The 23,267-nt window shown below is 36.4% G+C and overlaps 1 protein-coding gene across 3 annotated transcripts in view; it reads right to left on the bottom strand.

Annotated features, from left to right (window-relative positions):
* Positions 1–23,267, bottom strand: part of LOC140153189 (uncharacterized) — a 70,621-nt gene that overhangs the window by 42,937 nt on the left and 4,417 nt on the right. For 2 of the 3 annotated variants that reach the window (XM_072175866.1, XM_072175868.1), the window contains exons 4-27: positions 22,425–22,445; positions 22,021–22,204; positions 20,905–20,993; positions 18,532–18,607; positions 17,566–17,666; positions 16,563–16,680; positions 16,283–16,338; positions 14,856–14,949; positions 14,666–14,715; positions 14,081–14,245; positions 11,483–11,674; positions 10,404–10,491; positions 10,137–10,186; positions 9,329–9,434; positions 9,033–9,085; positions 8,140–8,224; positions 7,868–7,926; positions 7,382–7,457; positions 4,778–4,878; positions 4,412–4,582; positions 3,117–3,272; positions 2,474–2,668; positions 945–1,124; positions 120–584 (exon numbers count right to left, since the gene is read on the bottom strand). In XM_072175866.1, coding sequence (XP_072031967.1) covers positions 120–584; positions 945–1,124; positions 2,474–2,668; positions 3,117–3,272; positions 4,412–4,582; positions 4,778–4,878; positions 7,382–7,457; positions 7,868–7,926; positions 8,140–8,224; positions 9,033–9,085; positions 9,329–9,434; positions 10,137–10,186; positions 10,404–10,491; positions 11,483–11,674; positions 14,081–14,245; positions 14,666–14,715; positions 14,856–14,949; positions 16,283–16,338; positions 16,563–16,680; positions 17,566–17,666; positions 18,532–18,607; positions 20,905–20,993; positions 22,021–22,204; positions 22,425–22,445 — 2,931 coding nt within the window. The remainder of the gene's footprint in view (positions 1–119; positions 585–944; positions 1,125–2,473; positions 2,669–3,116; positions 3,273–4,411; positions 4,583–4,777; positions 4,879–7,381; positions 7,458–7,867; positions 7,927–8,139; positions 8,225–9,032; positions 9,086–9,328; positions 9,435–10,136; positions 10,187–10,403; positions 10,492–11,482; positions 11,675–14,080; positions 14,246–14,665; positions 14,716–14,855; positions 14,950–16,282; positions 16,339–16,562; positions 16,681–17,565; positions 17,667–18,531; positions 18,608–20,904; positions 20,994–22,020; positions 22,205–22,424; positions 22,446–23,267) is intronic. The other variant, XM_072175867.1, reaches the window with a different exon arrangement.

The raw sequence follows: 23,267 nt of genomic DNA, 5'->3' as shown, positions 1-23,267 counted from the left end.
TGTAACTTATTACAGGTCCAAAGAAATACCAGTAAGAGTTTCAATCGAATTGAAATAAATTTAGATTAACTCCCTCAATAAAAATGAGTTCTAGTATAAGAGCTTATAAGGTTACTTACCAAGTGGTTCTGTACACCTCTTATGGAAATGGCCACAGCATTTCATATCTCCATCACAATCAGAGTCCATAGAACAGTCACCGAGAAACCACCTTAGAAATGGATCTATTCCACCTCCCATTTCGTCTCCCCACTCACCACTCATCCTGCCCCATTCACCACTCCTCCCGCCCCACATGTCAGCCCAGTCACCACCCATATCACCCCATTCCCCTCCCATGCCTCCAGACATTGGTGGCTTGTCTCCATCCGGTGGTGGCATTGGTGGCATGGCTCCATCTAATGGTGGCATTGGTGGCATGACTCCATCCATTGGTGGCATATCACCCATACCACCACTCCAACCGCCCTGCATTCCATCTCCTCCCCTCATCATCATCATCATCATTTTCTTCATATCTTCCCATGGGAATGGAATCCTGTCAAAACGTGGTGGGGGATCGTGAAGCGGACACATTCCTTCCTCTGGAACACAAAAATAAAGCAATAAAAATTAAATTAAATCACGATACAATAAATCGCGAAGTCATAAATTCATCATTAGTTATGCAATTTCTTATTCTTTACAAATTGAATATTATAAGTCATGAAAATATGTTGAAATGATGCAAATTAATGTGAAATGATATTACTGTAAAATAAATACATAATTTCAGCATTTTTTCCTTGAATAAAAAAATATATCTTGCATGACTAATAAAAAATTAGTCAAATAAGACCCTTTTTGACTAAGTTTACAGTGAATAAGAATACCACGCCTTATAAGGCAAGCGAGTGAAATCGAGTTCTGACATTATTTACACGAAGACTCATTGTTTTACATACTTGGTGGTTGTGGACCACGTTGTGGAGTCATGACACATTTTCCATAGCAGCCATGCCAATCACGACAACAAACAGTGCCTTCCATCTGACAGTCACTATCGTCATTACACTCAACTTCGCCGTCATCATGTTCTTTTGATGGACATTCCTGAGCAGGACATTCCATTGGCGTACCATCGGCTGCGAAAAGCGAAAAGAATTAACATCATCTTGAAGCTGATAAGGCCGTGTAAAATTAATATTTTGGTTCTCGTCCCTCCCTCCTCAATTTCTGGGATTTGTCAGATTTTTTGATTTTTTTTAGATTTTTCAATTTTTTAGACTTTGGAATGATTTATGAAATCTTCATACATATAAATAAGTTTATTAGAGAACAAGCATCACTTCCAAGTCTTTTTGTGGTACTCTAGGGGTTTATCCTCAGAATCTCACATTTGAAAAAAAAAAAAAAGGGCCTCATCGTTTCCTCGAGCACTGTTGGAGAAGACCGAAAACTACTGACAATGCTAATTTTACATTGAAAAAAAAAAAAAAAAACACCTCTCCTCCTCATCAATTCATGAAAATCCTCTGGACGAGAACCAAAACATTAATTTTATACGGCCTAATAGATACATGAGTAATGATAGCTGGACAGCTACACCATATACAGTTTCCAGAAGAGCAATTATAATCAAATTTTAAAGACCTTTAAGAGATTCCTGAGTGTTTAAGAAACAAACGCCGCCCTTTTCAAACACATTTTCTTTTGGATGACCATATTTTGCGGAGGCTCTCTTTAGTCAGTACACGTATATCTCTATATTTTGTCGAAAATTAGTTTTTTCCTACCCCAGGCCCGCCGCCGGGGCAACTCTCGGCATTACTAGCCTTCCATCATAACGACATTTCGGCACATCCTGCAATATTTAGCTAAAGGGTAATCGGCTGGTAAGCGAGTTTCGGTAACGAGACACAGTTTATCGGTAAACCGGTTTGGTTTTATTTGAGGGTATACTCTTTCCCGCAATCTTGTCCCCAACCTTTGGTCTGAAAAGGCTATACGCTACACTGGAAGGAAGAGTTTGAATGGTTTTCTTTTCTTTTCTAAACATCTCATGATAATAGTTGTCTTAAGACAATAACGATAAGCTGAATATGTGCAGCTCTTATTTGCCAGTTTTCCAAAACTAAAAGCAGGTCTAAACCCCGGGGGGGGGGGGGTCACTCACATTGTGGCCTGTACACCATCCGCGATAATCAACTTTTGAAAAGCACCCTAAACAAGGATTTAACCCTTGGCTAAAACGATACCCTAAACAGGGATTTTATTCCTTGCATCAAATTTCATACCGTAAATTTCATTTCCGCGTAATTAGCAATTCCAATTTTGCTACCCTTTTTTCCAATATTTCATGTTTTTGACACCCTAAACGCGTTACGCGCGGATCGTGCCTACCCACGAAAAACTACCCTTTTTACGCGTTTTCATTATCGCGGATGGTGTATAGGCCACAATGGGAGTGACCCCCCGGGTCTAAACCACTTACGATTTGGTCTATTGCAGAATTTGAAGCACCCATTGGTACAGCATGTAGAACCAGGCATTTCACAATCCGCATCATTGGTACAGAAATCCATGCGTTCTGCAGGACACTGGAACATCTTATCTGGACACATTCCCTTCAGGTGCATTATCATCATGTCTTGTATTGGCCTCATGGGCATTCCTCCTTCCATCATACCTACAGAAAGCATGCATTATAGGTAAATAAGAAAGTCATATCAGTGGTATAAAATTTGGTGTGAGTTTGTATGTTGGCCCTGCTCTGTGGAATGTTGTCCTAGTATGCCAATCGCTATCTAATACAAGTAGAGGTGCTATGCAGTTGCTGGTTTCAAGTTCAAAGTTGTTGGCTTTTCAAAAGATAATAGCCAAAATAATTTAAACAGGGCCTTCAGAATAGTAATCTTTACGAGATTCGGTTCTTGCAAACATAGTTGTAGAATATATCCACCAGATGGCTTTTGTTTTGTGTTTCCCGGTGTTTTGTGTTCTTGTAATTATTTTGTTGTGAAGTTTTTGCTGTATGATGTGTTTATTTTGCTATCGCTAAAGTATTCATACCTTGATTTGAGTATTTATCTCTATCTGTGCCACGTTTTAAATGTCACCCAAAGTGTTCAACTCACCATCACATTGTACTTTTTCGTGATTTTGGTCAAAAAATTCAGCGTTGCAACCACCACAGTAGTTAGCTCTGCATTTTGCATCTGGGTATGCTGGGCAGCTGGCCATATCACATGGGTCAGCAAAGCATTGGACATGATCAACACCTTCGGGACATTCTGTGGATTGAAATGGATCGTTTTTATCTGACAAATCTAACAAATTGTACTCGCACCGGTACTCACGACTTAAGCTTTCGCCATCCAGGGTGGTGGCTTGATATCTCTAATAATCAGTCTATATCGTATTGAACCCACATTCGTATTCAGTCGAATTCAGTTGAATATTGAGTCGTAATTACCCTTTAATTGCCCTCTCTGTTGATCAATGTTACATTAAGGTTACTCTTGCTTTAATTGCCCTCTCTGTTGGTCAATGTTCCATTAAGGTTACTCTTGCTCTCTGTTGGTCAATGTTACATTAAGAGTAGGTCTACTCTTTCTTTTTTGCAAGTGCAAGTCATGACAATGGAAGTTTCCGGCCTCAGCCCTGCTGGGCTTACGGCCTTGATTTTTTGTTGATACTGGGAAAAACATCAATGTTACATTAATGTTTTTTTGCCCTGCGTGGCCATTATTATATTGGAACTCAATCAGTTCCAAGTCTTTACCATGGGAGCCCCGCCTTGATGTTTTTGGTGATATTGGGAAAAAAACATCAAGTCCGTAAACCCGACATATTGAAGACTTGGAGCTAATGGAGTTCCCATATAATAATGGCCCCGCAGGGCAAGAAAGCAAGGTGAATGCGTAACTTTTAACTTTTAGGGACAACCCGTCATCCATTTTATTACCCTTAATTTCCAGGACCAGATCACTTGATTGAGATCAAGCCCGGCCTGGATGGCGAAAGCTCAAGTCGTGAGTACAATTTTTTGGTTTTGTCCAACAACAACAACAACAAAATCTTATAATGATCTACAATCCTACTAACGCATCTGTTAAAAGCTAATTTCCCACTTGCCTTGTGTTAGAATGGTTCATCTAGGTTACAAAAGTTATTATAAAATATCATGCTTTTATGTTAGAATGGTTCATCTAGGTTACAACAGTTATTATAAAATATCATGCTTTTATTTTTTTGCTTGACATCCAAAGAATAATATTTACAGAAATAAAATTGAAATATTAAAGCTGTAGAGCAGTGGACATTGAAGAAATCGTAGCTTTGTAGGGAGCAAATCATCCTATTGTAACCTTTCTGCACCTCTTCTTCGAGAGACCACAAGTTGGGGTTGCATGTCCAAAATAGAACCTACCTTCACTGGCCTCACATCTTCTTTGACATTCATCTTCGCTATCAAAGTTATTTTTATTTCCTTCACACCCTCCATATTCAAATTCGACACACTTTCCTTGCTCATTGTCATAACCCCAGTGGTAAAATAGAGCTTCGCATGGGCCTTTCTCTAAGGGCTGTTGACAAATATCTGTTTAAAAGACCAAGAAAAGAGTGAAAAGGGAAAAATCTTACAGGAAATAACAACTAGACATTAATGCACACGTGAACAAATTAGCAATACTGATACGAATACAGTAGTGAATAAATTACCAAAAGCCCGTAAGGAGGTTCTATAAAAACAACGTGAAATTGCCCAAATATAGCACAGAATTCCATTTCATACCTCTGTCCATCATGTCCATCCTCTTGTCCTTCATTTTATCCATCATCATCATGTCATTCATACATAAGTCACTACACATTTCTTTGCCGTTTGCACATACGCTGAAAAAAAGGCATTCAATGGTGTTTTTATTATTTGGGTCTTTTAGGGTGTTCAACACTGTGGGTGTTCAGTATCTAGTAATGCATTAAACTTCCTATGCTATTTACGCTGACGTCACTGTCTCCCCAAGAAGAAAAAATAGTAAATAGCATTATTAAAATCTTTATACAAAAAACTCTTTAACTTTAACTCAAAATTATCATAATAGTAGATTCTGTAACTCTGAAAATCTTTCATTCTTTATGTACAATTTCAAGATGAAATGATGATTTTACTCACATTTCAGTGACGTTTCACCACTAAAATGGTGGCTTCTTCAGACTGTCAACCCATCACATCTGACTGCGTCCAGTCTGAAGAAGCCACTAGTGTAGTGGTTAATCGTCACTAAAATGTGAGTACAAATCATAGTTTTATCTTGGAATTGTACAACAAAAAGAACAATAGCAAATTAAACGATAATAGTATGGAACCTGCGTGCACTGTGCATTCAAGAAATGCCAACTTGGTCTGTGGAAATCTAGTAAAACTAACCAAAATGATATGGGGTTAATATAAAGTGACCTTGAAAAGTATGGTTTGACCTACATGCAAAATACCGTTCTTTTTCTGAATCATTGAAATGAGAGGAATAATTTGGTGTGCTTTTTAACCAGATTTGAGCAACTTGAAAATTTGAGCAACTTAAAATTTGACCACTGTGTTGACCTTTGATATGACCGGAGTGCCCGGTCCCCGCACTCCATGCATCCGCGGGTATTCATGCTCGTCGAAAATTTCGCGAAATAAGGGGTGTTTTCAGATGAAGAAACGCGATTCGCGAAACACACAATAAAGGGGTGTTTTTTCAAACCACGTGTTCGCGAAATTGAAAAAAAGGGTATTTTGATCGAGCAGCCTACGCGTTTTTGCCAGAAAAATTTGCATATTAGAAATATCGTTCGCGTTTTAGCGAAAATAGGGGTATTGTCGAAGGGCAAATAATTCGCGAAATCGCTAAAAAAGGGGTGTTTTTCCCCTAAAAACTTCGCGAAATGAGATGCAAAAGGGGGTGTTTTTAAAGTTCACCGACAAGCATGAATACCCGCGGATGCACGGAGTGCGGGGACCGGGCCGGAGTGTCAGGAATTATTTTTGCTAACATCTAGAGTGTGTTATAGAATCATAAAAGGAAGCTAAAAAGGTTGATTTGGTAGAGTCCTGTGGGATGCACATTAAAACCTGATATATACTGGACTATAAGTGGAACCGGCAAAATTAAATGCTTGCAGAACTACAGAGCAAATTTGAATAAACTGTCTGAAGACATTTAAATCCACCATAGAATACCACAGTTCAACGGCCAAGATAGCAAGTAGGTTTTTGGTTTATAACCAGAAAACCACTGTATGATTTCATAATATTTAGTAAAGAATAAGCAAATTAAAATTGGGCCGTAATCGTAGAAACTATGGCTTTAAGTGACATGCGCAATTCGACGAGATATGGCAGCAACTTTGACAAAAATGGCTTTGGATCGATTATGTAGCCCTCTACAGTTGACAAAATATAACTCTGGGTTTCATCAGTATGACAAAGCACAAACAATTGGGTCATTTAAAGGTGGGTTGTCAGATTTTTTAATAAAATGTTTTGTACCCAATGAGGTATATATCATATACCATCTTGTGTTTTACTTGTTTCCCCACATCAATTTGATATAGCCTACCTCGATCTTCCTTTTCAGCATACCCTATTTGTTTGTATTTTACATTAAGGCTGTTGATTCTCAAGCTTTGAGTTAATTATTGCCCTAGCGGTTTGGATATTAATGTGCTTCGCAACGGCCACGGTAATCACCATTTGGGGATAAACACATATTTTGGTTTTTTTTATGCTAAAATCTCTATTTTGATAGGAGAAAGTGGGGAATGAGTCTGTCAACCTTTAATTAACATATAACTTTGCATTAGGATGCTTCATTCTTGTCTGCAATCACGTGATCAGATGTCAGAGTATTAACAATTTATGACACATATTATAACGGTCAAGTGATGTCAATAGGTTGTGGTTTTTTTAAATAAAATTTCCTATTTTTACAATTAGCAGCGTGTAAACTGATATTAAACTCTGTCATTTTTGACATTTGCTTAAAAAGTTACCTTTTTCAGAGTCTTAGTTTGCTATGATGTAGCTTGCGACACCATCACGGTGTCTTCATTCAGCGTAGCATTTACAATCCTCCAGTCACATGAACACCTGGTGGGTGGTCAAGTGTCAGCAGATCATCGTAAATGGCGAGCAACCGGTGGTCATTTGACCGGAGGATTGTAAACACTACGCTGAATGAAGACACCATGATGGTGTCGTAAGCTACGTCATTGCAAACCAAGAATCTGAAAAGGGTAACTTTTTAGCAAATGTTTCACAACTATTATAATACAGAAACTGCCTAAACTTTTTCTTCCTTTTAAAAGCTTTAAGTTTGCAAATATAACTAGGAGATTTTGTTCCATTGCTTACCATAGTTTACAGTCCATCATCTTAAACGCTCCATTGCGGACCGTTATGCCACGCATAGTACAGTCTTGTGCTTGGACTGAAAATTAAAAAAAAAACATTATCACTAATTATACGATGATTTGACATTGAAGATTTACAAATGTTTGCTGTAATGTAAGAAATCGAAAATTGGAATCACATTTGAAGAGCTTGTTTCCAAACCATGGTCCACAACCACATATTTCTCATTTACTTGTGTGATACAATCACAATTGCTTTGAGAAGTTTGACATTAGCAACAATGAGTTGTACCATCAACAAACCATTATTTACCACAACAATGCTGCTTAGCAATATGCAGACTATTGTTCTCATTTGGGAACCAAAGGCCTCACACAGTATTGTTACTGTGCATCCATCCACTGTTTGCTTTGTAATGGTGCATCCAACCGAAATTACTATCACAACCCATTGCAATATTGCAACATCAGAAACGGATATACTTACATTGCTCGTCCTTATTGCAGTCAGGTGAATCGCACGTCCATAAACCATTTATGCAGACACTACATAGGTAAAGGAGAGATAATTAAGTAATGATGAGAACTATTTAAGAAAATGAAACGAAAAGGAAAATAGAACAATTATAGGTAACAGCAAAATTTGCATCCCAGAATGTGAAGTAGAGCTGGGTTACAAATAAAGTGACATTCATCGGGATGTGTTTGCGATTCATTGATAGATTGGGCGGGTCAAGTAGATGCGAAAGATATACTTACCAACATCCATTTGCTGAGGTATGGCCGGTCGGAACGGACATATTATGAGTCTCTGACACATGACATGATCGAGGTGCGGGAACGGCTTATTGGAATAATAAGAATAACATCAATATTATTGGGAAATCAAGTATTACGAGTTATTAACTTGTTTGTTTTTACTGTTTATCTGGAAGCTGAAGTTACACCAACCCATTCCTTGTATTCGCTGTAGAAGTCTTGATGTAACAGGATTAACTACCAGAGCAGAATATATCACCATCGGATCTCCAAGTACTGATGTAAAGCCAACATTGACCGTATCCATTTGAAATATTAACAAACCAGAAAGTTATCTCCCACAGCAAAGGATATGGCAAATATACCAGATACATGTGCATACAGTTGCAGTGGCGTACCCAGGATAAAAAATCAGTAACCTAAAAATAATAAACAGCGTGAGGTCATTGGACAACCAGAAATCCGCGCAGATGTTTTTGTACCGTAAGTTTAAAACATTTAACCTCAGTGGGGGACATTCAAACTTTCTGAGTACGTACCACTTTTAAGAGCCATGTTTTAAGCTCCTTTCATTTTGATCAAATTGGTACATTGCAAGTGAATTTCAGCTCTGACGAATGCCAATTACTGACGAAGTTTAGGAAATATCACCTCAAACCCCAATAAATTAATAACAGAACAATGTTGTCTATTAGTCCGGAATTGTAACCACCCACAAAGCTCAAATTTAGCCTCCTTAAATCCGCCATTTTAGGCAAATGTACTATATTATGAGCACCATAGAGTTAACTCATGGAAAGCACACTTTCTAACAATTATTTGACACCATCTCCCGACACATCCATACTTAAATGTCAAGTCTGTATTTACAAGAGGCATGTAATATCACTTACATGGTTTGCACATATCTTTCCGCATACACTGCCAATCACCTTCAAGACATACACTAATAATAATAATAATAATAATAATAATAATAATAATAATAATAATAATAATAATAATAATAATAATAATAATAATAATGATGATAATAACAACAACAACAACAACAACAACAACAACAACAACAACAACAACAACAACAATAATAATAATAATAATAATAATAATAATAATAATAATAATAATAATAATAATAATAATAATACATGAATGAAAACAATAGTTATTATAATTATATACGTACCATGCAGCACATTTGCCCGTGTGCCATATTGTACCATACGGGATCTCTAATCTGGGCATATCTGCCATATCTGTGCCTGGTGGACCACATGAGCAGGTCGGTGGCTCTGTAAATTATAAGAAAACTCCTTATCTAATTCAATTGTTCTGCTGTAGATGACGTTTTATTTCTTACAATTAAGGTGGTACTATATACCCCCTGATCAATTTTGTGACTATTTTTGTATTTTTCTCAAAAAATAACTACACAATGGTAACAAACGTTATGTATATTATAGGAGCAAGGAATCCAATTACTTCACTGAAATTTCAGTGATTCAAGACAAGTCGTTCATTATAATCTGTTAAGAAATGAGGTGCATTCTAGCGGTACCTCTTTTCTTATCATAAATAACGTACCGCTTGTCTTGAGTCACTGAAATTCCAGTGTAGTAACTGGATTCCTTGCCCCTATAATATACATAACTTTTGTTACCAGTGTGTTATTATTTTTTTGGAAAAATCAAAGGGTGTAGTACCACCTTAAGGAACGACATTTATTTCTATTCAAAGGTATATAAAACGAGCTATACAGGGCATTTATTTATATACTATGTTTGATTTATAGGCATTATTATTCAAGTTTGTAGGTATTGGTTACCAAGCGCCTGATAAAACGACGTTATATTTACTATTTTCATTATCCAGGTTTGTAGTTAATGGTCACCCAGCACCTGGTGAGATCTGATGATACCGATTTATTCACTCTATTGTTAATAATTATACAGAACCAGAACTAGTCTTTAAAAATACAATGCACCAAAACTTACTTCCACAGTTTTCATCCTGGTAACACTTTGTTTCACCCTTTATGCATACACTTGATATGGTAAGGAAAAAATAAACATAATTATGATAAAGGTTTACAGTTACATTTTATATAGTAATAACTTTATTTCAACTGATTGGAACGCTCTATGAAGCTGCAAAATAATATTGGGCAATTAATTTTATTAACGAAATGGCCGCTTGCTAGCAGAATACAACATTGGCAAAAATCACCAATAATTTTAGTTGTGCCGTTGTAAATTGCTTACCAAGTTTCACATTCTGAAGGATGATACACTCTACCAGATGGAATCCTTTCACCAGAAGTCAGATTGCATGCCATAGGCCTCATATGTTCTGAATTGAGTGACAAAAAACAAACAAGAGATTATGTTACCTCATTTGACTCAAATGCATGTTGGATTTGAATACTGTAATTCAATGTCACCATCAAACTACAAAAAAGGGGTGTTCCACGAGTTTGAGGTTTACAACCATATTAACATAAGAATGGTTTATGTCGGTGATGTCAGTCAATCATAACATTCCAGTGTCAGTTTTATTAACTAACAAATCAATATAGTAAATAATAAAATGACAATAAGTATTTGATCTGAAAGTGGGTGAATCATACAGAGCAAAGCTCAACATATATGGTCACCCAAAATTATTGAATGGTATACGCTGTCGATGGTATACGCTGTCGAAGTGACGTAATAAATGACGTAATACCGTAGCAATAGGTGAAAACAATTTTGAATATATCACGCTGCACTGCAAGCAGGTTGCACTCATCACCTGTGTATGTATGCAATCTAAAGATACTCATCTTACAGGTGCGAGTGATCAGCATGATATGGTTCAATGCAGAGGTATCGCGTGAAAAGTACCAGTGCAGCGCGGTATATTTAAAAAAAGCCACCTATTGCTATGGTAGTTAATCCGATTATTAAATAACTTCGCCAGCGTATTGTTTAAAGTATAAATAGCAAATTTACCAAAAGTAAATAGAGTGCAAGACAGGGGCAATATAGGAGACAAGACTATAATGCGCAGACAAGACACAAACGAGACATGTGAACAACGTACATGTCATGGCATATAGAATACTCCTGAAATACATCAGAATTGGTTTACCTCTATAAACAGTGATAAAATCTTATCGCCTCAGCTTCTCACTTCCAATGACTGCAAAGTAGTAGGTGGGGCAAATACGAAAATGCGCCTTATACCCTATTGGGGGTAACTTGAACGGAAAATGTTCTGGCTCGAACCTACATTCTCGTAATCATGGCGATCGTGGCTACTTCCATGTATCATCGTAACGTTCAAAGACATAGACTCTTACCGTCCATATCCCAGTCCATCCCATCTGGATTTTCCCGATCAGGTTTTTCCCAATCCCAATTAATTCCTTCTGGATTTTCCCAATCCATTCCTTCTGGATCTTCCCATTCCATTCCATCAGTAATATTCCACCCGTCAGTCATATTCCACCTGTCATGATCAGTCATATTCCACCTATCATGAACTGGGAATTCTGCGTAAAGAAATTAAAAAGTTGGCGAAGTTTCTTTATTTTTCTATTTTGAAGATAGTACTCTCGGGTCATTTAAAGGAAAGGTATGTGCATCTCTTTATTTAGGCCTATTCTAAACATATTCTATCTTGTGCATTTACATTATACGCATATGTGATCCGTTCCGACAAAACCAGGAACAAGTCCCATTTTTGACATTTCATGATTTGAATAAAAATGTAAGCATGGGACAATAACCTTCAAAATGATACCAAAATATTATTATATACATAGCATCAATACTTTTCAAGATATGGATGATTTTGTAAATGATACCTTTTATATTTTGCAAAATTGCTAGTGCTAATTATTTTCCTGCCGTACACATGATTGAATAGGGATTATCACAGTTCAACTGTCAATTATTGATTAAATAAACCTCTTTTTAATACGTACTTTCAAGGATTTGAAAGTCTACTCAGTCCCAAGGTCAAATACCATGAAATTTAGAATTCCAAAATTTAGGGTTTTTTATGGGAATGTCATCTTTAAAGGCCTATAACTCAAAAACATGCCTGGCGACTTTTCCAGGTTTTGTTGGAGCTGGCCAATTACGCCCACCATACTGCAGTTACTGTCCGTTTTCCTATATACAATACACAGTGCTCTTTCCCATTGACGCGTGACCTCTACAAATAGCCTACGTTAAAAGTATAGGGATATGCCTAGTTAACGTCGCTGTGTGAAAAAATAACCGGCTAATATTAAAAGTACTCTTCTAAAGTTCTAGAAAATATAGTTTTGTAACATGTCCTAAATTTTTAGCTAATTTAGATGTTTGGAAATATGCGTACTTTGGTGTTTTAGTTAATGTTATAGGTAATAGTACTTTGACTAGTTAACGTCGCTGTGTGAAAAATAACCGGCCAATATTAAAAGTGCTCTTCTAAAATTCTAGACAATATAGTTTTGTAACATGTCCTAAATTTTTAGCTAATTTAGATGTTTGGAAATATGCGTACTTTGGTGTTTTAGGAAGGATATGTAAAGCTCCAAACGACAAGCTTCCGGTTTTTTTTGGAGAACAATACTGTTACGTAAGATGAAGAATAAACCCGCCTCGGAGCCCGCCCTACTCATTATTTCATTGTACTTATTGCAATTTGCCTCCACACATTACGTAATCAACACAAAGCTTTTGTGAGGATTAGTGAGTGGATAAGAAATTGACAGTGGAGGATACGAAGGACACGCCGATTGTTAGTTGTCAATCATGAATTGCCGCAACGTATTAATATTTTACTGCATGGCATTCCGCAAACACCAAGACAAATTATGCCGTATTTTTCCAAAGATCATCTCATATGAAGTAAGCTGAATGCGATCTGTACTTTTGTAACATTCCGATCGCTTTTGATCACCTATTATCGGCGAATTTGCTTGAAAACACGTAAGTTCATGTTGTGTAAACATAATTAGCATAGACACCAATGAAATTACGATCTTACAATGCAATTTGAATGCGCAGCAGATCTATAGAAAAAACGTTGCCCGGTTTTATGCAGAATTAGACCCTGTCTGGGGGATACCTAAACTCCGTTTACAATTTTCAGAATACCAACACTCGCGCAATAATTAGCAAATGTTATTTTGTAGAATGTAGCACCAATAGGGTCATTGACCAAATCAAAGGAATGAGGAATACGGCGGTGCGAATCACGTTATAAACACTATTGTAGTCCGTTCCGCTTGAAAACACGGGAACTCTCTATAGTTTAAAATATGCCACAAGTATATATGTGACTGGACGCGGCGAATCAGCCGTAAAGTCGGCCCGGTCAATTTTGTTTTATTTCGTGCTTAGAAAATATATACCATAAGCTTTAAAATGGTATATCATTTGACTTTAAACGATATCCAAAAGCGGGGGTTATGATTTGTTGAACTCTGTTCCTTCGACAAAATAGTATTTTTTATCGGTTCTACATGTGTCTCTTTTTCTACATTTCTGGTAATAAATATCCAACAGTTATAATTGTCGGTCATTTCAAATCATCCCCAAGTCAACGAAGTTCAGAAAATATCCTCTCGTTATTCATTGTTGATTATACATACCTAGACAAAATACAATGCTTTGTTATCTACCACTTTAACAGGATTTAGCCAAAGCAAACAAAGACAAGAACTATTCTATAGAAATAGGTAGAAGCTTATTATCCTCTTCAGCAGTAGTATTATTGATTGATTTAAACAGCGTTTGATAAGATACTTGTCGCAACGAATTGATACACCTATGAATACGACCTTCACATACATTTTACACTTTAACTCAGAATACGATTTGCCGAGTTTACGGCTGATTCGCCGCGTCCACTCACATATGTTAAAAAGTGCCGAATTTAATTTCTAAGCAAGAAGATTATTTACCTGGCATAACACATTCACCGCCACACGCTTTGAAACAGCACTTCATTTTTCCTTGACAATGGATATCGTGAATGCATTTATGTACCTTGCCTTCCTCACACGTAGGTTTGTCTCCCATTTCATGCATTTCCATCCTATCCATTCTGGGGCATCTTCCCGGTTTTTCTGAAATATAAATAACAGAAATTATGTGCAGTGGTAGCGCATTGCATCCGCTGTTGTTTCGGTGGTAAGGCATGTTTACATATAAAATTGCCTGTCGTTAACCAATATCGACAAATTCGGCACTGAGATCAAACAGTGGATCGTGTACCTTAGAATTTAGTGCAAAATCTCGCCGACGGACTCGTCGGCGTGCCCGGAACCCACGACGCTGTTTACTATTGCGATATGCAATGACAAAATGTGTGTCTCACAGTGTCTACCGATACCAAGCCACATCCAGTCACGCGTTCACCCGTGGGTGTGGGTCACTGGGTTGAGTTAGTTGTTGGTGTGAGTGCATTTGAACATTTGTACGTGGGGTGTATACATGCAAATTATTTATATGGTATGGTATGTGTTTAGTAGTAGATAAAAACTCACTCATTGCAGCTGTAAATACCGAATCCATCCACCAACCAAATACGCACATTCTATAAGAGAAACCAAACATTAATGTACCTTTACAAGAGTTCATCCGCTGATATGGATTGTAATGTTAAACAAATGAAATGATGTTGATTTGAAATGGGTTTATTGTCTTTGCCATTTATGTCCAATAACTAGTACCCACCTGTAACGTGGACCATTCTGAGTGTAAGTTCCGAATGGAAATACTGGTCCTGATCTATCAGAACAAGCAACAGTCTCCTGATTTAGCATACCATCTGTGGAGGGAGAAAATTTATAGTTAATAAAACTAATGGAAATCCAATCGCATTGACTTTTCGAGTCATGATCAGCGCTTGTGGAGCAGGCGACCACAAGACAAGATTATTCTATGACCAATGATCTTTAGCAAGTATGGCTATCTGTTCTGCTTGAATGAGGTACATGGACCCCGGGACGTGGATGTCCAGGTCTTTCTTGGTTGGTATGTAGAGGACATGTCGGCGGCAGAATGAAAGGCTATCAGAAGTGCAGTTTTCATCTTTTTACCTGTTTACAGGAGAAGCAATTTTTTTTTGTTTCACAAAATGGAAATTTAGATCAGTAAATATTTGAGTAAGAATGAAAAGGAATGTGAAATTATTTATCTATTCTCTAAAAGATTAAAAATCCTTTATAGTATGGATTATTTAATAATTATTTTCAAAATATAAGATAATAATAGCAAGATCATAAAGTGCATTTAAACAATCCAGTTTTGCTGTTGACTGCATTACTAACGTACGTGGCACTTATGATAGTCTGGCATCATTCTGAACTAATTTCCTTTTCAGTGCAAGACTATCGTATACGTACTGCACTCACATTATTCTAGCATTCAACCTTTAAACTATTATGGAATGTAAGACTAAAGTAAGTGTCACTTACGTTAGTCTTATAAGCAACAACAAAATTGAACTGCTTCATATGCACTTACCTTACAATGGTTTTTTTTTCATTAATTAAAATAATTACAACTTAAAACATGATTCAAAATGTGTGCTTTCATGGGCCTTTAAAATTCATCATAACCTCAATTTCGTCGTAGTCTTGCATTATGCTTGCATAGTCTTGCATTATGCCGACGATATTTTTCTAGTAGACTCTTATAACGACTGACGAAGGATATGCCCAAGGAATAACAGCATCACATTATGTTACTAAAACACCTATGTGAAGAGACGTCTTGAAATGGGCTGTTCCATTAGCTTCCATTTATAATCCACACTACCCTGTGAAATATTTAGCTAGAGTCTTCAACAGAGGGAGTAAGAATTTGGAACAGAATAGGCAATTGAGTAAGTTCCATTTGAAATACTTACTCTAGTTGTTGAAGATACAGGTAAAGTCATAATACAGGGGGAGTATGGGTTTCAAAATGATTAACCGTGACCAATTACATTTGAAAAACATACTCCCCCTGTGGAAGATATTTCCTAAATCTTCCACAGGGGTAGTGTGGATTTTAACTGGAATAGCCGAATGCTATGTCATGTGCGTTTGTAGCAACATACTGGATTGGCTGTATATAATCTATAATGAATTTGCTTTGGAATGTAAGCGTATTCTTACTTTCATCGCAAAAGTCCATCTTTTGCTTGCATTTGAAGATACCGTCAACGCACAGGCTATAATATAAGAACAAGAGAAACAGATCGCTGTCTTTATTATGCCGATAATAGTTTTTACATAAATATAGAACCACATTACTTTATATCATTTTATAAAAATAAAAACGTGTCTTTATTTGTTTCTTTTATTAAACCTCGTTGGTTTGGTGGAAATACGCTTGATATCGATAGCAGAGCTATCATCCTTCTTTATAGAATCTTTATAGTGTCAGATCCCTTACCAGACGTTACAGTTATCGTGTATCTTATATTTGCCATGTAGTACCCATTCTCCATCTGATGTTTCACAATGTTGAGGGTAGAGCACTGACAGATCCCTTACTCTGACAGGAGGAGATTCTGTACAGTTAAACAGAAAACAAAATTTATCAAGTGATATTACTTGTTATATAGGATTTGTATAATGTGCTTACTCTGATATAATATGTTTCTAACGATGTGGAAATATGCACATTATTCTTATAAAAGAAACACAATGACTTCTTTCCAAACGTAACGACCGACTGTATGCTAATAATAATAAAATAATAATAATAATAATAATAATAATAATAATAATAATAATAATAATAATAATAATAATAATAATAATAATAATAATAATAATAATAATAATAGTCCTAACCCTACCCCTAACCCTACACCATAACCCTAAACCATAACCGTAACCCTAAACCATAACCATAACCCTAAACCATAACCCTAAACCCTAACCACAACCCTAGCCCTAAACCATAACCCTAAACCCTAACCATAACCAAAACCCTAAACAATAACCATAACCCTTAACCCTTACCCTACTTTTTATACATTTTAACCCATAATTTCTCTCATTTTTCAAGCCCTGCCCTCTTTCGGGGGCTAATTTATAGTTTAAGCTTGTTTGATATCCATATTTCGCGGTTAGTGATTCTTTGTAGCCCTGCGGGGCAAACTAGTTGGATATCCACATTTCGCGGTTAGTGGTTCTTTTTAACGCTTCGTAGCCACCCCCAGCCAGCCCCATACCTCACTTTGATTTTTAACTAATAAAAGTAATAGTTTCCATATTCTATGCTTTCAAACATTGTTGTTTTATAGCTGAATCCCGTGGAATTATTATTATTATTATTATTATTATTATTATTATTATTATTATTATTATTATTATTATTATTATTATTATTATTATTTAATATTATTATGTACATAAGATACACTCTACAAATTGCGGCATCAACATACCAATAAATCGGCGGTTTAACAGAAACAGGCAATCGGAGTTGGGTGCTTCACCTTCCTTAGCCGTAGACCGACATTCCCAGCGTCCATCTTCATTACATGAGCTATTTGAAGAAATTGGTAAGATATTTTGTTTGAGTTCAACTTATGTGATGTATAATTATCGAATATAAGGCCATAGTTGTCATATTTCATCGCACAAAAAATAATACACACTAATATTAAGGATTTTCCTAAAAACAGCTTTTCCACTGTTTCCTTTAGACGTCTGGCTACGAATATAATTATTTTAAGCATGTTTTCGGAAATCCACTGCCTCGTTTGTCTCAGCTGTTTTCCCCACTTGTGTAAGAAAATAGTAGTGTTTTGCGTCTTCTCGAATATTGGCCCTTGGGTTAGCTAGGGGGTATGGATATAAGGCTAGATTTAGGGTTAGGGTTAGTGAGCCTTATTTATATTCTATTCGCCGTCGACGTGATGATGTGACAGGATTAACTAGCATAGCAATAGAATACAATTTTTGAATAGATTGCCCTGTACTACAACGTTCACGTGGTACCTATACATTGAACCATAGATGTCAAAAAATGCTGATCACACGCACCTGTAAGCTTAGTATCTTTGAAAAGAGCGGTATTGTATTCAATATATGATTCACAGGTGATGAGTGCACTCTGCTCACAAATTGTATTCATCAATTGCTATGGTAGTTAATCCGATTATTTATATATCACTTCGACGGCGAATACATTGCGGAATTCGACATGGCGAAGCTTATTTTATTATTCAACAGATACATGATATCATGATATAGTTGACCTTCGACACATTAACACCCGGAACATCGGCTTAACTGTTACCGACAAACGATGGCATATTGGTAAGATAAACATTTTACTGTATATCAAACACTGATTGTAAAACGAAGTCCTGGATAATTATTGTTAACCGTCCGTAAATAATGCTTACCATCCGCACGGCAAGTCATGCTGCATTGGCATATCGGTCCCAGGTTCACATTTCATAGTCAAGTTCATTCGAAGATCTGGGAATAAACCATCAAAACTTTATGTATTCAAATTTGCTCATCATGCTAAACTGATTTGAATAATTACTTCAGTATGGAGAAACGATGATCAGTGTAATCATGCATATTAGGACCAAAACCTTAAGGAATGTATAATGGGCGGGAACCTGGTTTGGATTCCAGAGGGAGTGTGCCTGTCAGAGACACAGCCATCAGAAAAGGACAAGCTCAGATTGCACGCCAAATAAGCTTGCAGTTTAGATATTGCATTTTTTCTCAGCCTTCTATTGCATTTTTTCTCAGCCTTCTAGGCATTGTTGACATGGTGCCTTCGGGAAAGAAAGTTTTCTACTATAAAGACTTTTTTGAGATGGTTTATATGTTTAAAGGTGCAAAATTAACAATAAGGCGCCCGGTTATACAGCCGCGTTCAGCAAGTCCATCATCACGACACTTGTAAACAAACTGTGCTCGACTTTGGTTGACAGATGGCGTCAGACGCGATAAAGTCTTTTTATCGATGTCTTTCATTATAGCAGAACATTATACAAAGAATGGTCAACGTTCCAAAGTAGTATAGTATAGACGAAGACGCATGCTTTCGTGCGGGAAACATAAAAACATACTCGCCAGTCGCGCCCTTTTTATGAGATTTGATACGGCGCCGAAGACTACAGCTGTTCCCTAATTAGTACGAAACCGTGTTTCCAGACGCAAATTTGTATGTTGTTACTAGTAATTCAAAGTCATTTTATCATCAAGTGACCCACATAGAGGAATATGACATCTATCGTGAGCCAATCTGCATTCTGTTGCATGCAAAAGCTGTTGATCAGATAAAAATTCTAAAAGGAGCGTGACCACATTGCCTTAATTTCATAAAAAGCTTAAAACGCATTGAAAATGCCAAATTGCAGTCACAAAATATATAATAATTATCAGTAAATCACCAAAGCGAATGGTAACGTAGGTATGTGGAATAGAACTGCAATAACAATAACAAAGTACAGGGTGAGTCAAAAAAAGTGCAATAGAGAAAAGAATCCATTTTTATTAAAGAACCGAGTTGAACCTTTTAGGTTTGAAAACATTTTATATATGATATATTCATCAGCAACCTTGTGTGAAGAAATAAAGGAATTAGCATTTACCGTTTTGTTTTTATGACACATTTTATAGCGATACCCAATTTTAAAGTTTTTCCAAGAGACATCTAAAATTTGAATGTCAGCGCACTCTGTGTAAGGTAGATTTGGAACAACTGCCATTTTCTTAATCTCAATGGCATTGAAATTAAACGGAGCACCCATAGTGTTATTGCCCTTGGTCTTTTTAAGGAAAAGAAACATTATTTGTTGTTATTTTCTTTTTACCTTTACTTTAAAGATGTTTATTTGTAGGCGGGTTTTTTCAAATGTCAAAATAAAATGCGCCCAAATTGAAGTGGAGTGAATTACAAAATATCCAGTAAGTTGGACATATTGGGATTAAAAAACTGGAGTTGGAGTCGAGTGAAGTATGAAGGACTTAAAGTAATGTTAGAAAGTTTGTTTGAACAGAAAAAAAGAAATTAAAATAACACAAAAATCAACCTTTTTTAAGTTGATGTCAGTTTCAGAGCCAATGCCTTTACCGTGCATTGTGTGCTCTCATTCAAAATACATGGTATCTCGTGGACAAATAAAGAAATTGGGTATCGCAGCAAAAGGACTTATAAAAATTAAACGGTAGTCACGATTCACTTCATATTTTCACAGAAGGTGACTTTTGAGTGTGGCATTTATAAAAAATTTCAATAATGGGAAAGTTTGACTTGGTTCTTGCATAAATATCGATTCTTTGCTCTATTGCACTTTTTTTGACTCACCCTGTATGTGGCCCAAAGACTTGTCTTTGGCATGTCGCTTTTTTGAAATATCACCAAAAATATCAAATTTTTGAAAAACGCCCCAAAATTTAAAACAAACACGAACCTTCCAAAATAAATACATATTCGCATTCGGCGGCCCAGTCAATACCTGCCGCTGTGATTTGGGGTTAGGGACCGTTCACAAACACTTGTAATTTTTCTGGGAAAATTGAGTTTATATGCTTTTCTATGGGGTTGACCGATCATTTTCATGTCAAAAAGGGGGGCTGACATTTTCGAGGTCTGTAAAGGGGGGCCGAATTTTTTTGCATCAGGCCCCCCCCTTACAAGTGTTTGTGAACGGTCCCTTACTCGTTAACTCCCCTCTCCAGATACCTGTACTTCAAGTTTTCCCATACCCCACGCCTTAAAAAAATTCAATTTGTGTAATTTGTTCGCAACTTACGTTCTAGCATAGAGCACATCTGTCCTCCTGGCATTAGATGACATCTTACTTGATGTTCCATTCCATAATCATCGGCAGGAAGACATCCGCTAAAAAAATAAAACATTAATGTTTGAATATAATTCATTTTAATTGTTAAAATGTGAATATTCTTAAATAGGGAAAAATGTGGAAATATATTATCGACTTTACGTCTACAAACATTCGGTAGGAGTTAAGGGATGGGGTATGAACGTTTGGATAGTATTTATTGTGGGACATTAGAGCACATCAGACATATCGAATTGCATTCTGAATACGAAGATTGTCCTTCTGATATCAAATAATTTTAATTTTTTGAAATTCGCAATGTAATTCACATTTTATGACAAATTATTAAAATTTAATATTTTTCACATTTTTTATATATAACGGTCCTCGAAGTAATTTTTATAAATCTAATGATATATTCTGAAAGTGTATGTAGCTGGGAGGAAAAGCCGACGATCAATTGAAAATTTTGACCTTTCATATTGAAGATATGGATTTTTTCCCAAAACGACCTAATTTGTTTTTGTGTTTTTGGGAAAAAAATCCATATTTTCAATACGAAAGGTCAAAATTTTCAGTTGATCGTCGGCTTTTCATCCCACCTACAAGTATAAATCACCAGGTTTATAAAGTTCACTTCGAGTACTGTTAAATATCAAAAATATCAATTTTTAATCATTTGCCATAAAATATGTATTACATTGCGAATTTAAAAAAAATCAAAATTATTTGATATCAGAAGGACATTCTTCGTATTCAGAATGCAATTCGATATGTTTGATGTCCTCTAATGTCACACAATAAATACTGTCTTAACGTTCATACCCCATCCCTTAACATATGGAAATACAATAGCTGAACCGCGCCTTACTCATGTAATTTACAATTATGCTTTTGTCGAACATCATAGTATTACTTACGATACGTAACTTTTTGTGAAATTGAGGCATGTTAGCCCTATACGAATTTTAGGACATGTCACAAGACATGTCCGTAGTAGACCTGGATCAGATTTGATCTATTCTTGATTTTGGACATTGACATTGACAGTGACCAACGATCGTTAAATTATTATAAAATGCTTACCATTGGAGGCATGGAATGTTATGGTGTTGCATCATACCACCGCGGCCCATCATATCACCACCCATCGTATCACCGCGGCCCCTCATATCACCGTCCCTCATGTCACCACCCATCATATCACCACCCATGGGCCCCATTTCCGTTCCGGGGGTACAACTCCGACCGAATGGTATTTGTGTCAAATCTATAATATGGTGAAGTACAATTAAAACAAAATCACAAGCCATATGTGTCTGGGAAGAAGGTGAACAACGCATGTACACGCTTATGTCAGTGGTTTACACGAAATTCATCCTCAACATCCTCAAAATTATGGTTTTACAGCATAATGTTAGGTTTATTTTGGCCAATTTTAAAGTAACACCACAATGCAGACCCTTTTGTAGAAATATTGATAAACTTACCAAAACCTGCCCATTCGTCATCTATAGAATAAGGAAAAGAAAGAAGGGCGATCAAAAAATGACAGGTATATCGTTTCAGTTTGTTTTATCTTCATCTACTTTGATTGGTCAATTGATTGATTAGTGTTCCTTCCTAATTCAAAATTACTGTTCCATTTTGATATAAAAAGCCAAGAATCTTAACCCAAAATAAAAAGCAAAATCCGGTTTCATATGGAAAAGTTGATCTAAAAGGAGCAAAAGCTTTATATAAATTTTTGGAATAATCTAAACGGGACAAAACTATCCTTCCAAATATTAAGGTTTCCCTTTAAAAAAAACCCCAATTTTGGTCAAATAAGACAAAATCAAGGGCAAAACAAGAAAATGATACCACAATCATTTAACTCCAGAACTTCTGAGCCATATTTTGTAATACGGACTAGCAAGAGGCCAAGAGGGGGTTGTGGCCACCCCTCCACTAATTTTCAATTATAAACGTCACTCATATACCGTTATATTTAGAACTAATGTACAACTAAGAGTCTCCTCTATCCAGTGATACCATAATAAGTGCAAACATTCCCCACATGATATCGCTATGGCGACATAATGTGAGCACACCCTTGCAATGTTGGGAAATTTTGGCTATGTACAAAAGTATAAGCAAAATTGATATTCAGCTAAACTGAATTCATCGAATTCTTTCCTGAAAACTCTTTTACAAAATAATCTTACAAAAGCGAAATGAAAATCATGGATTTTACTGTAGAAACCTATGGTTGGCCTCACCAACCCCCATCTATGGTTATTTAGTGGTCGGTCCTACCCCGGGTAAGGTGCTGGGGGTAAAATGAGAGCAAA

Source organism: Amphiura filiformis, chromosome 5 (assembly GCF_039555335.1).
Source record: "Amphiura filiformis chromosome 5, Afil_fr2py, whole genome shotgun sequence".
In the NCBI taxonomy this organism is placed as follows: Eukaryota; Metazoa; Echinodermata; class Ophiuroidea; order Amphilepidida; family Amphiuridae; genus Amphiura; species Amphiura filiformis.
Note: the sequence above shows the minus strand (reverse complement) of the source record. Positions and strands in the feature narration are given on the sequence as shown.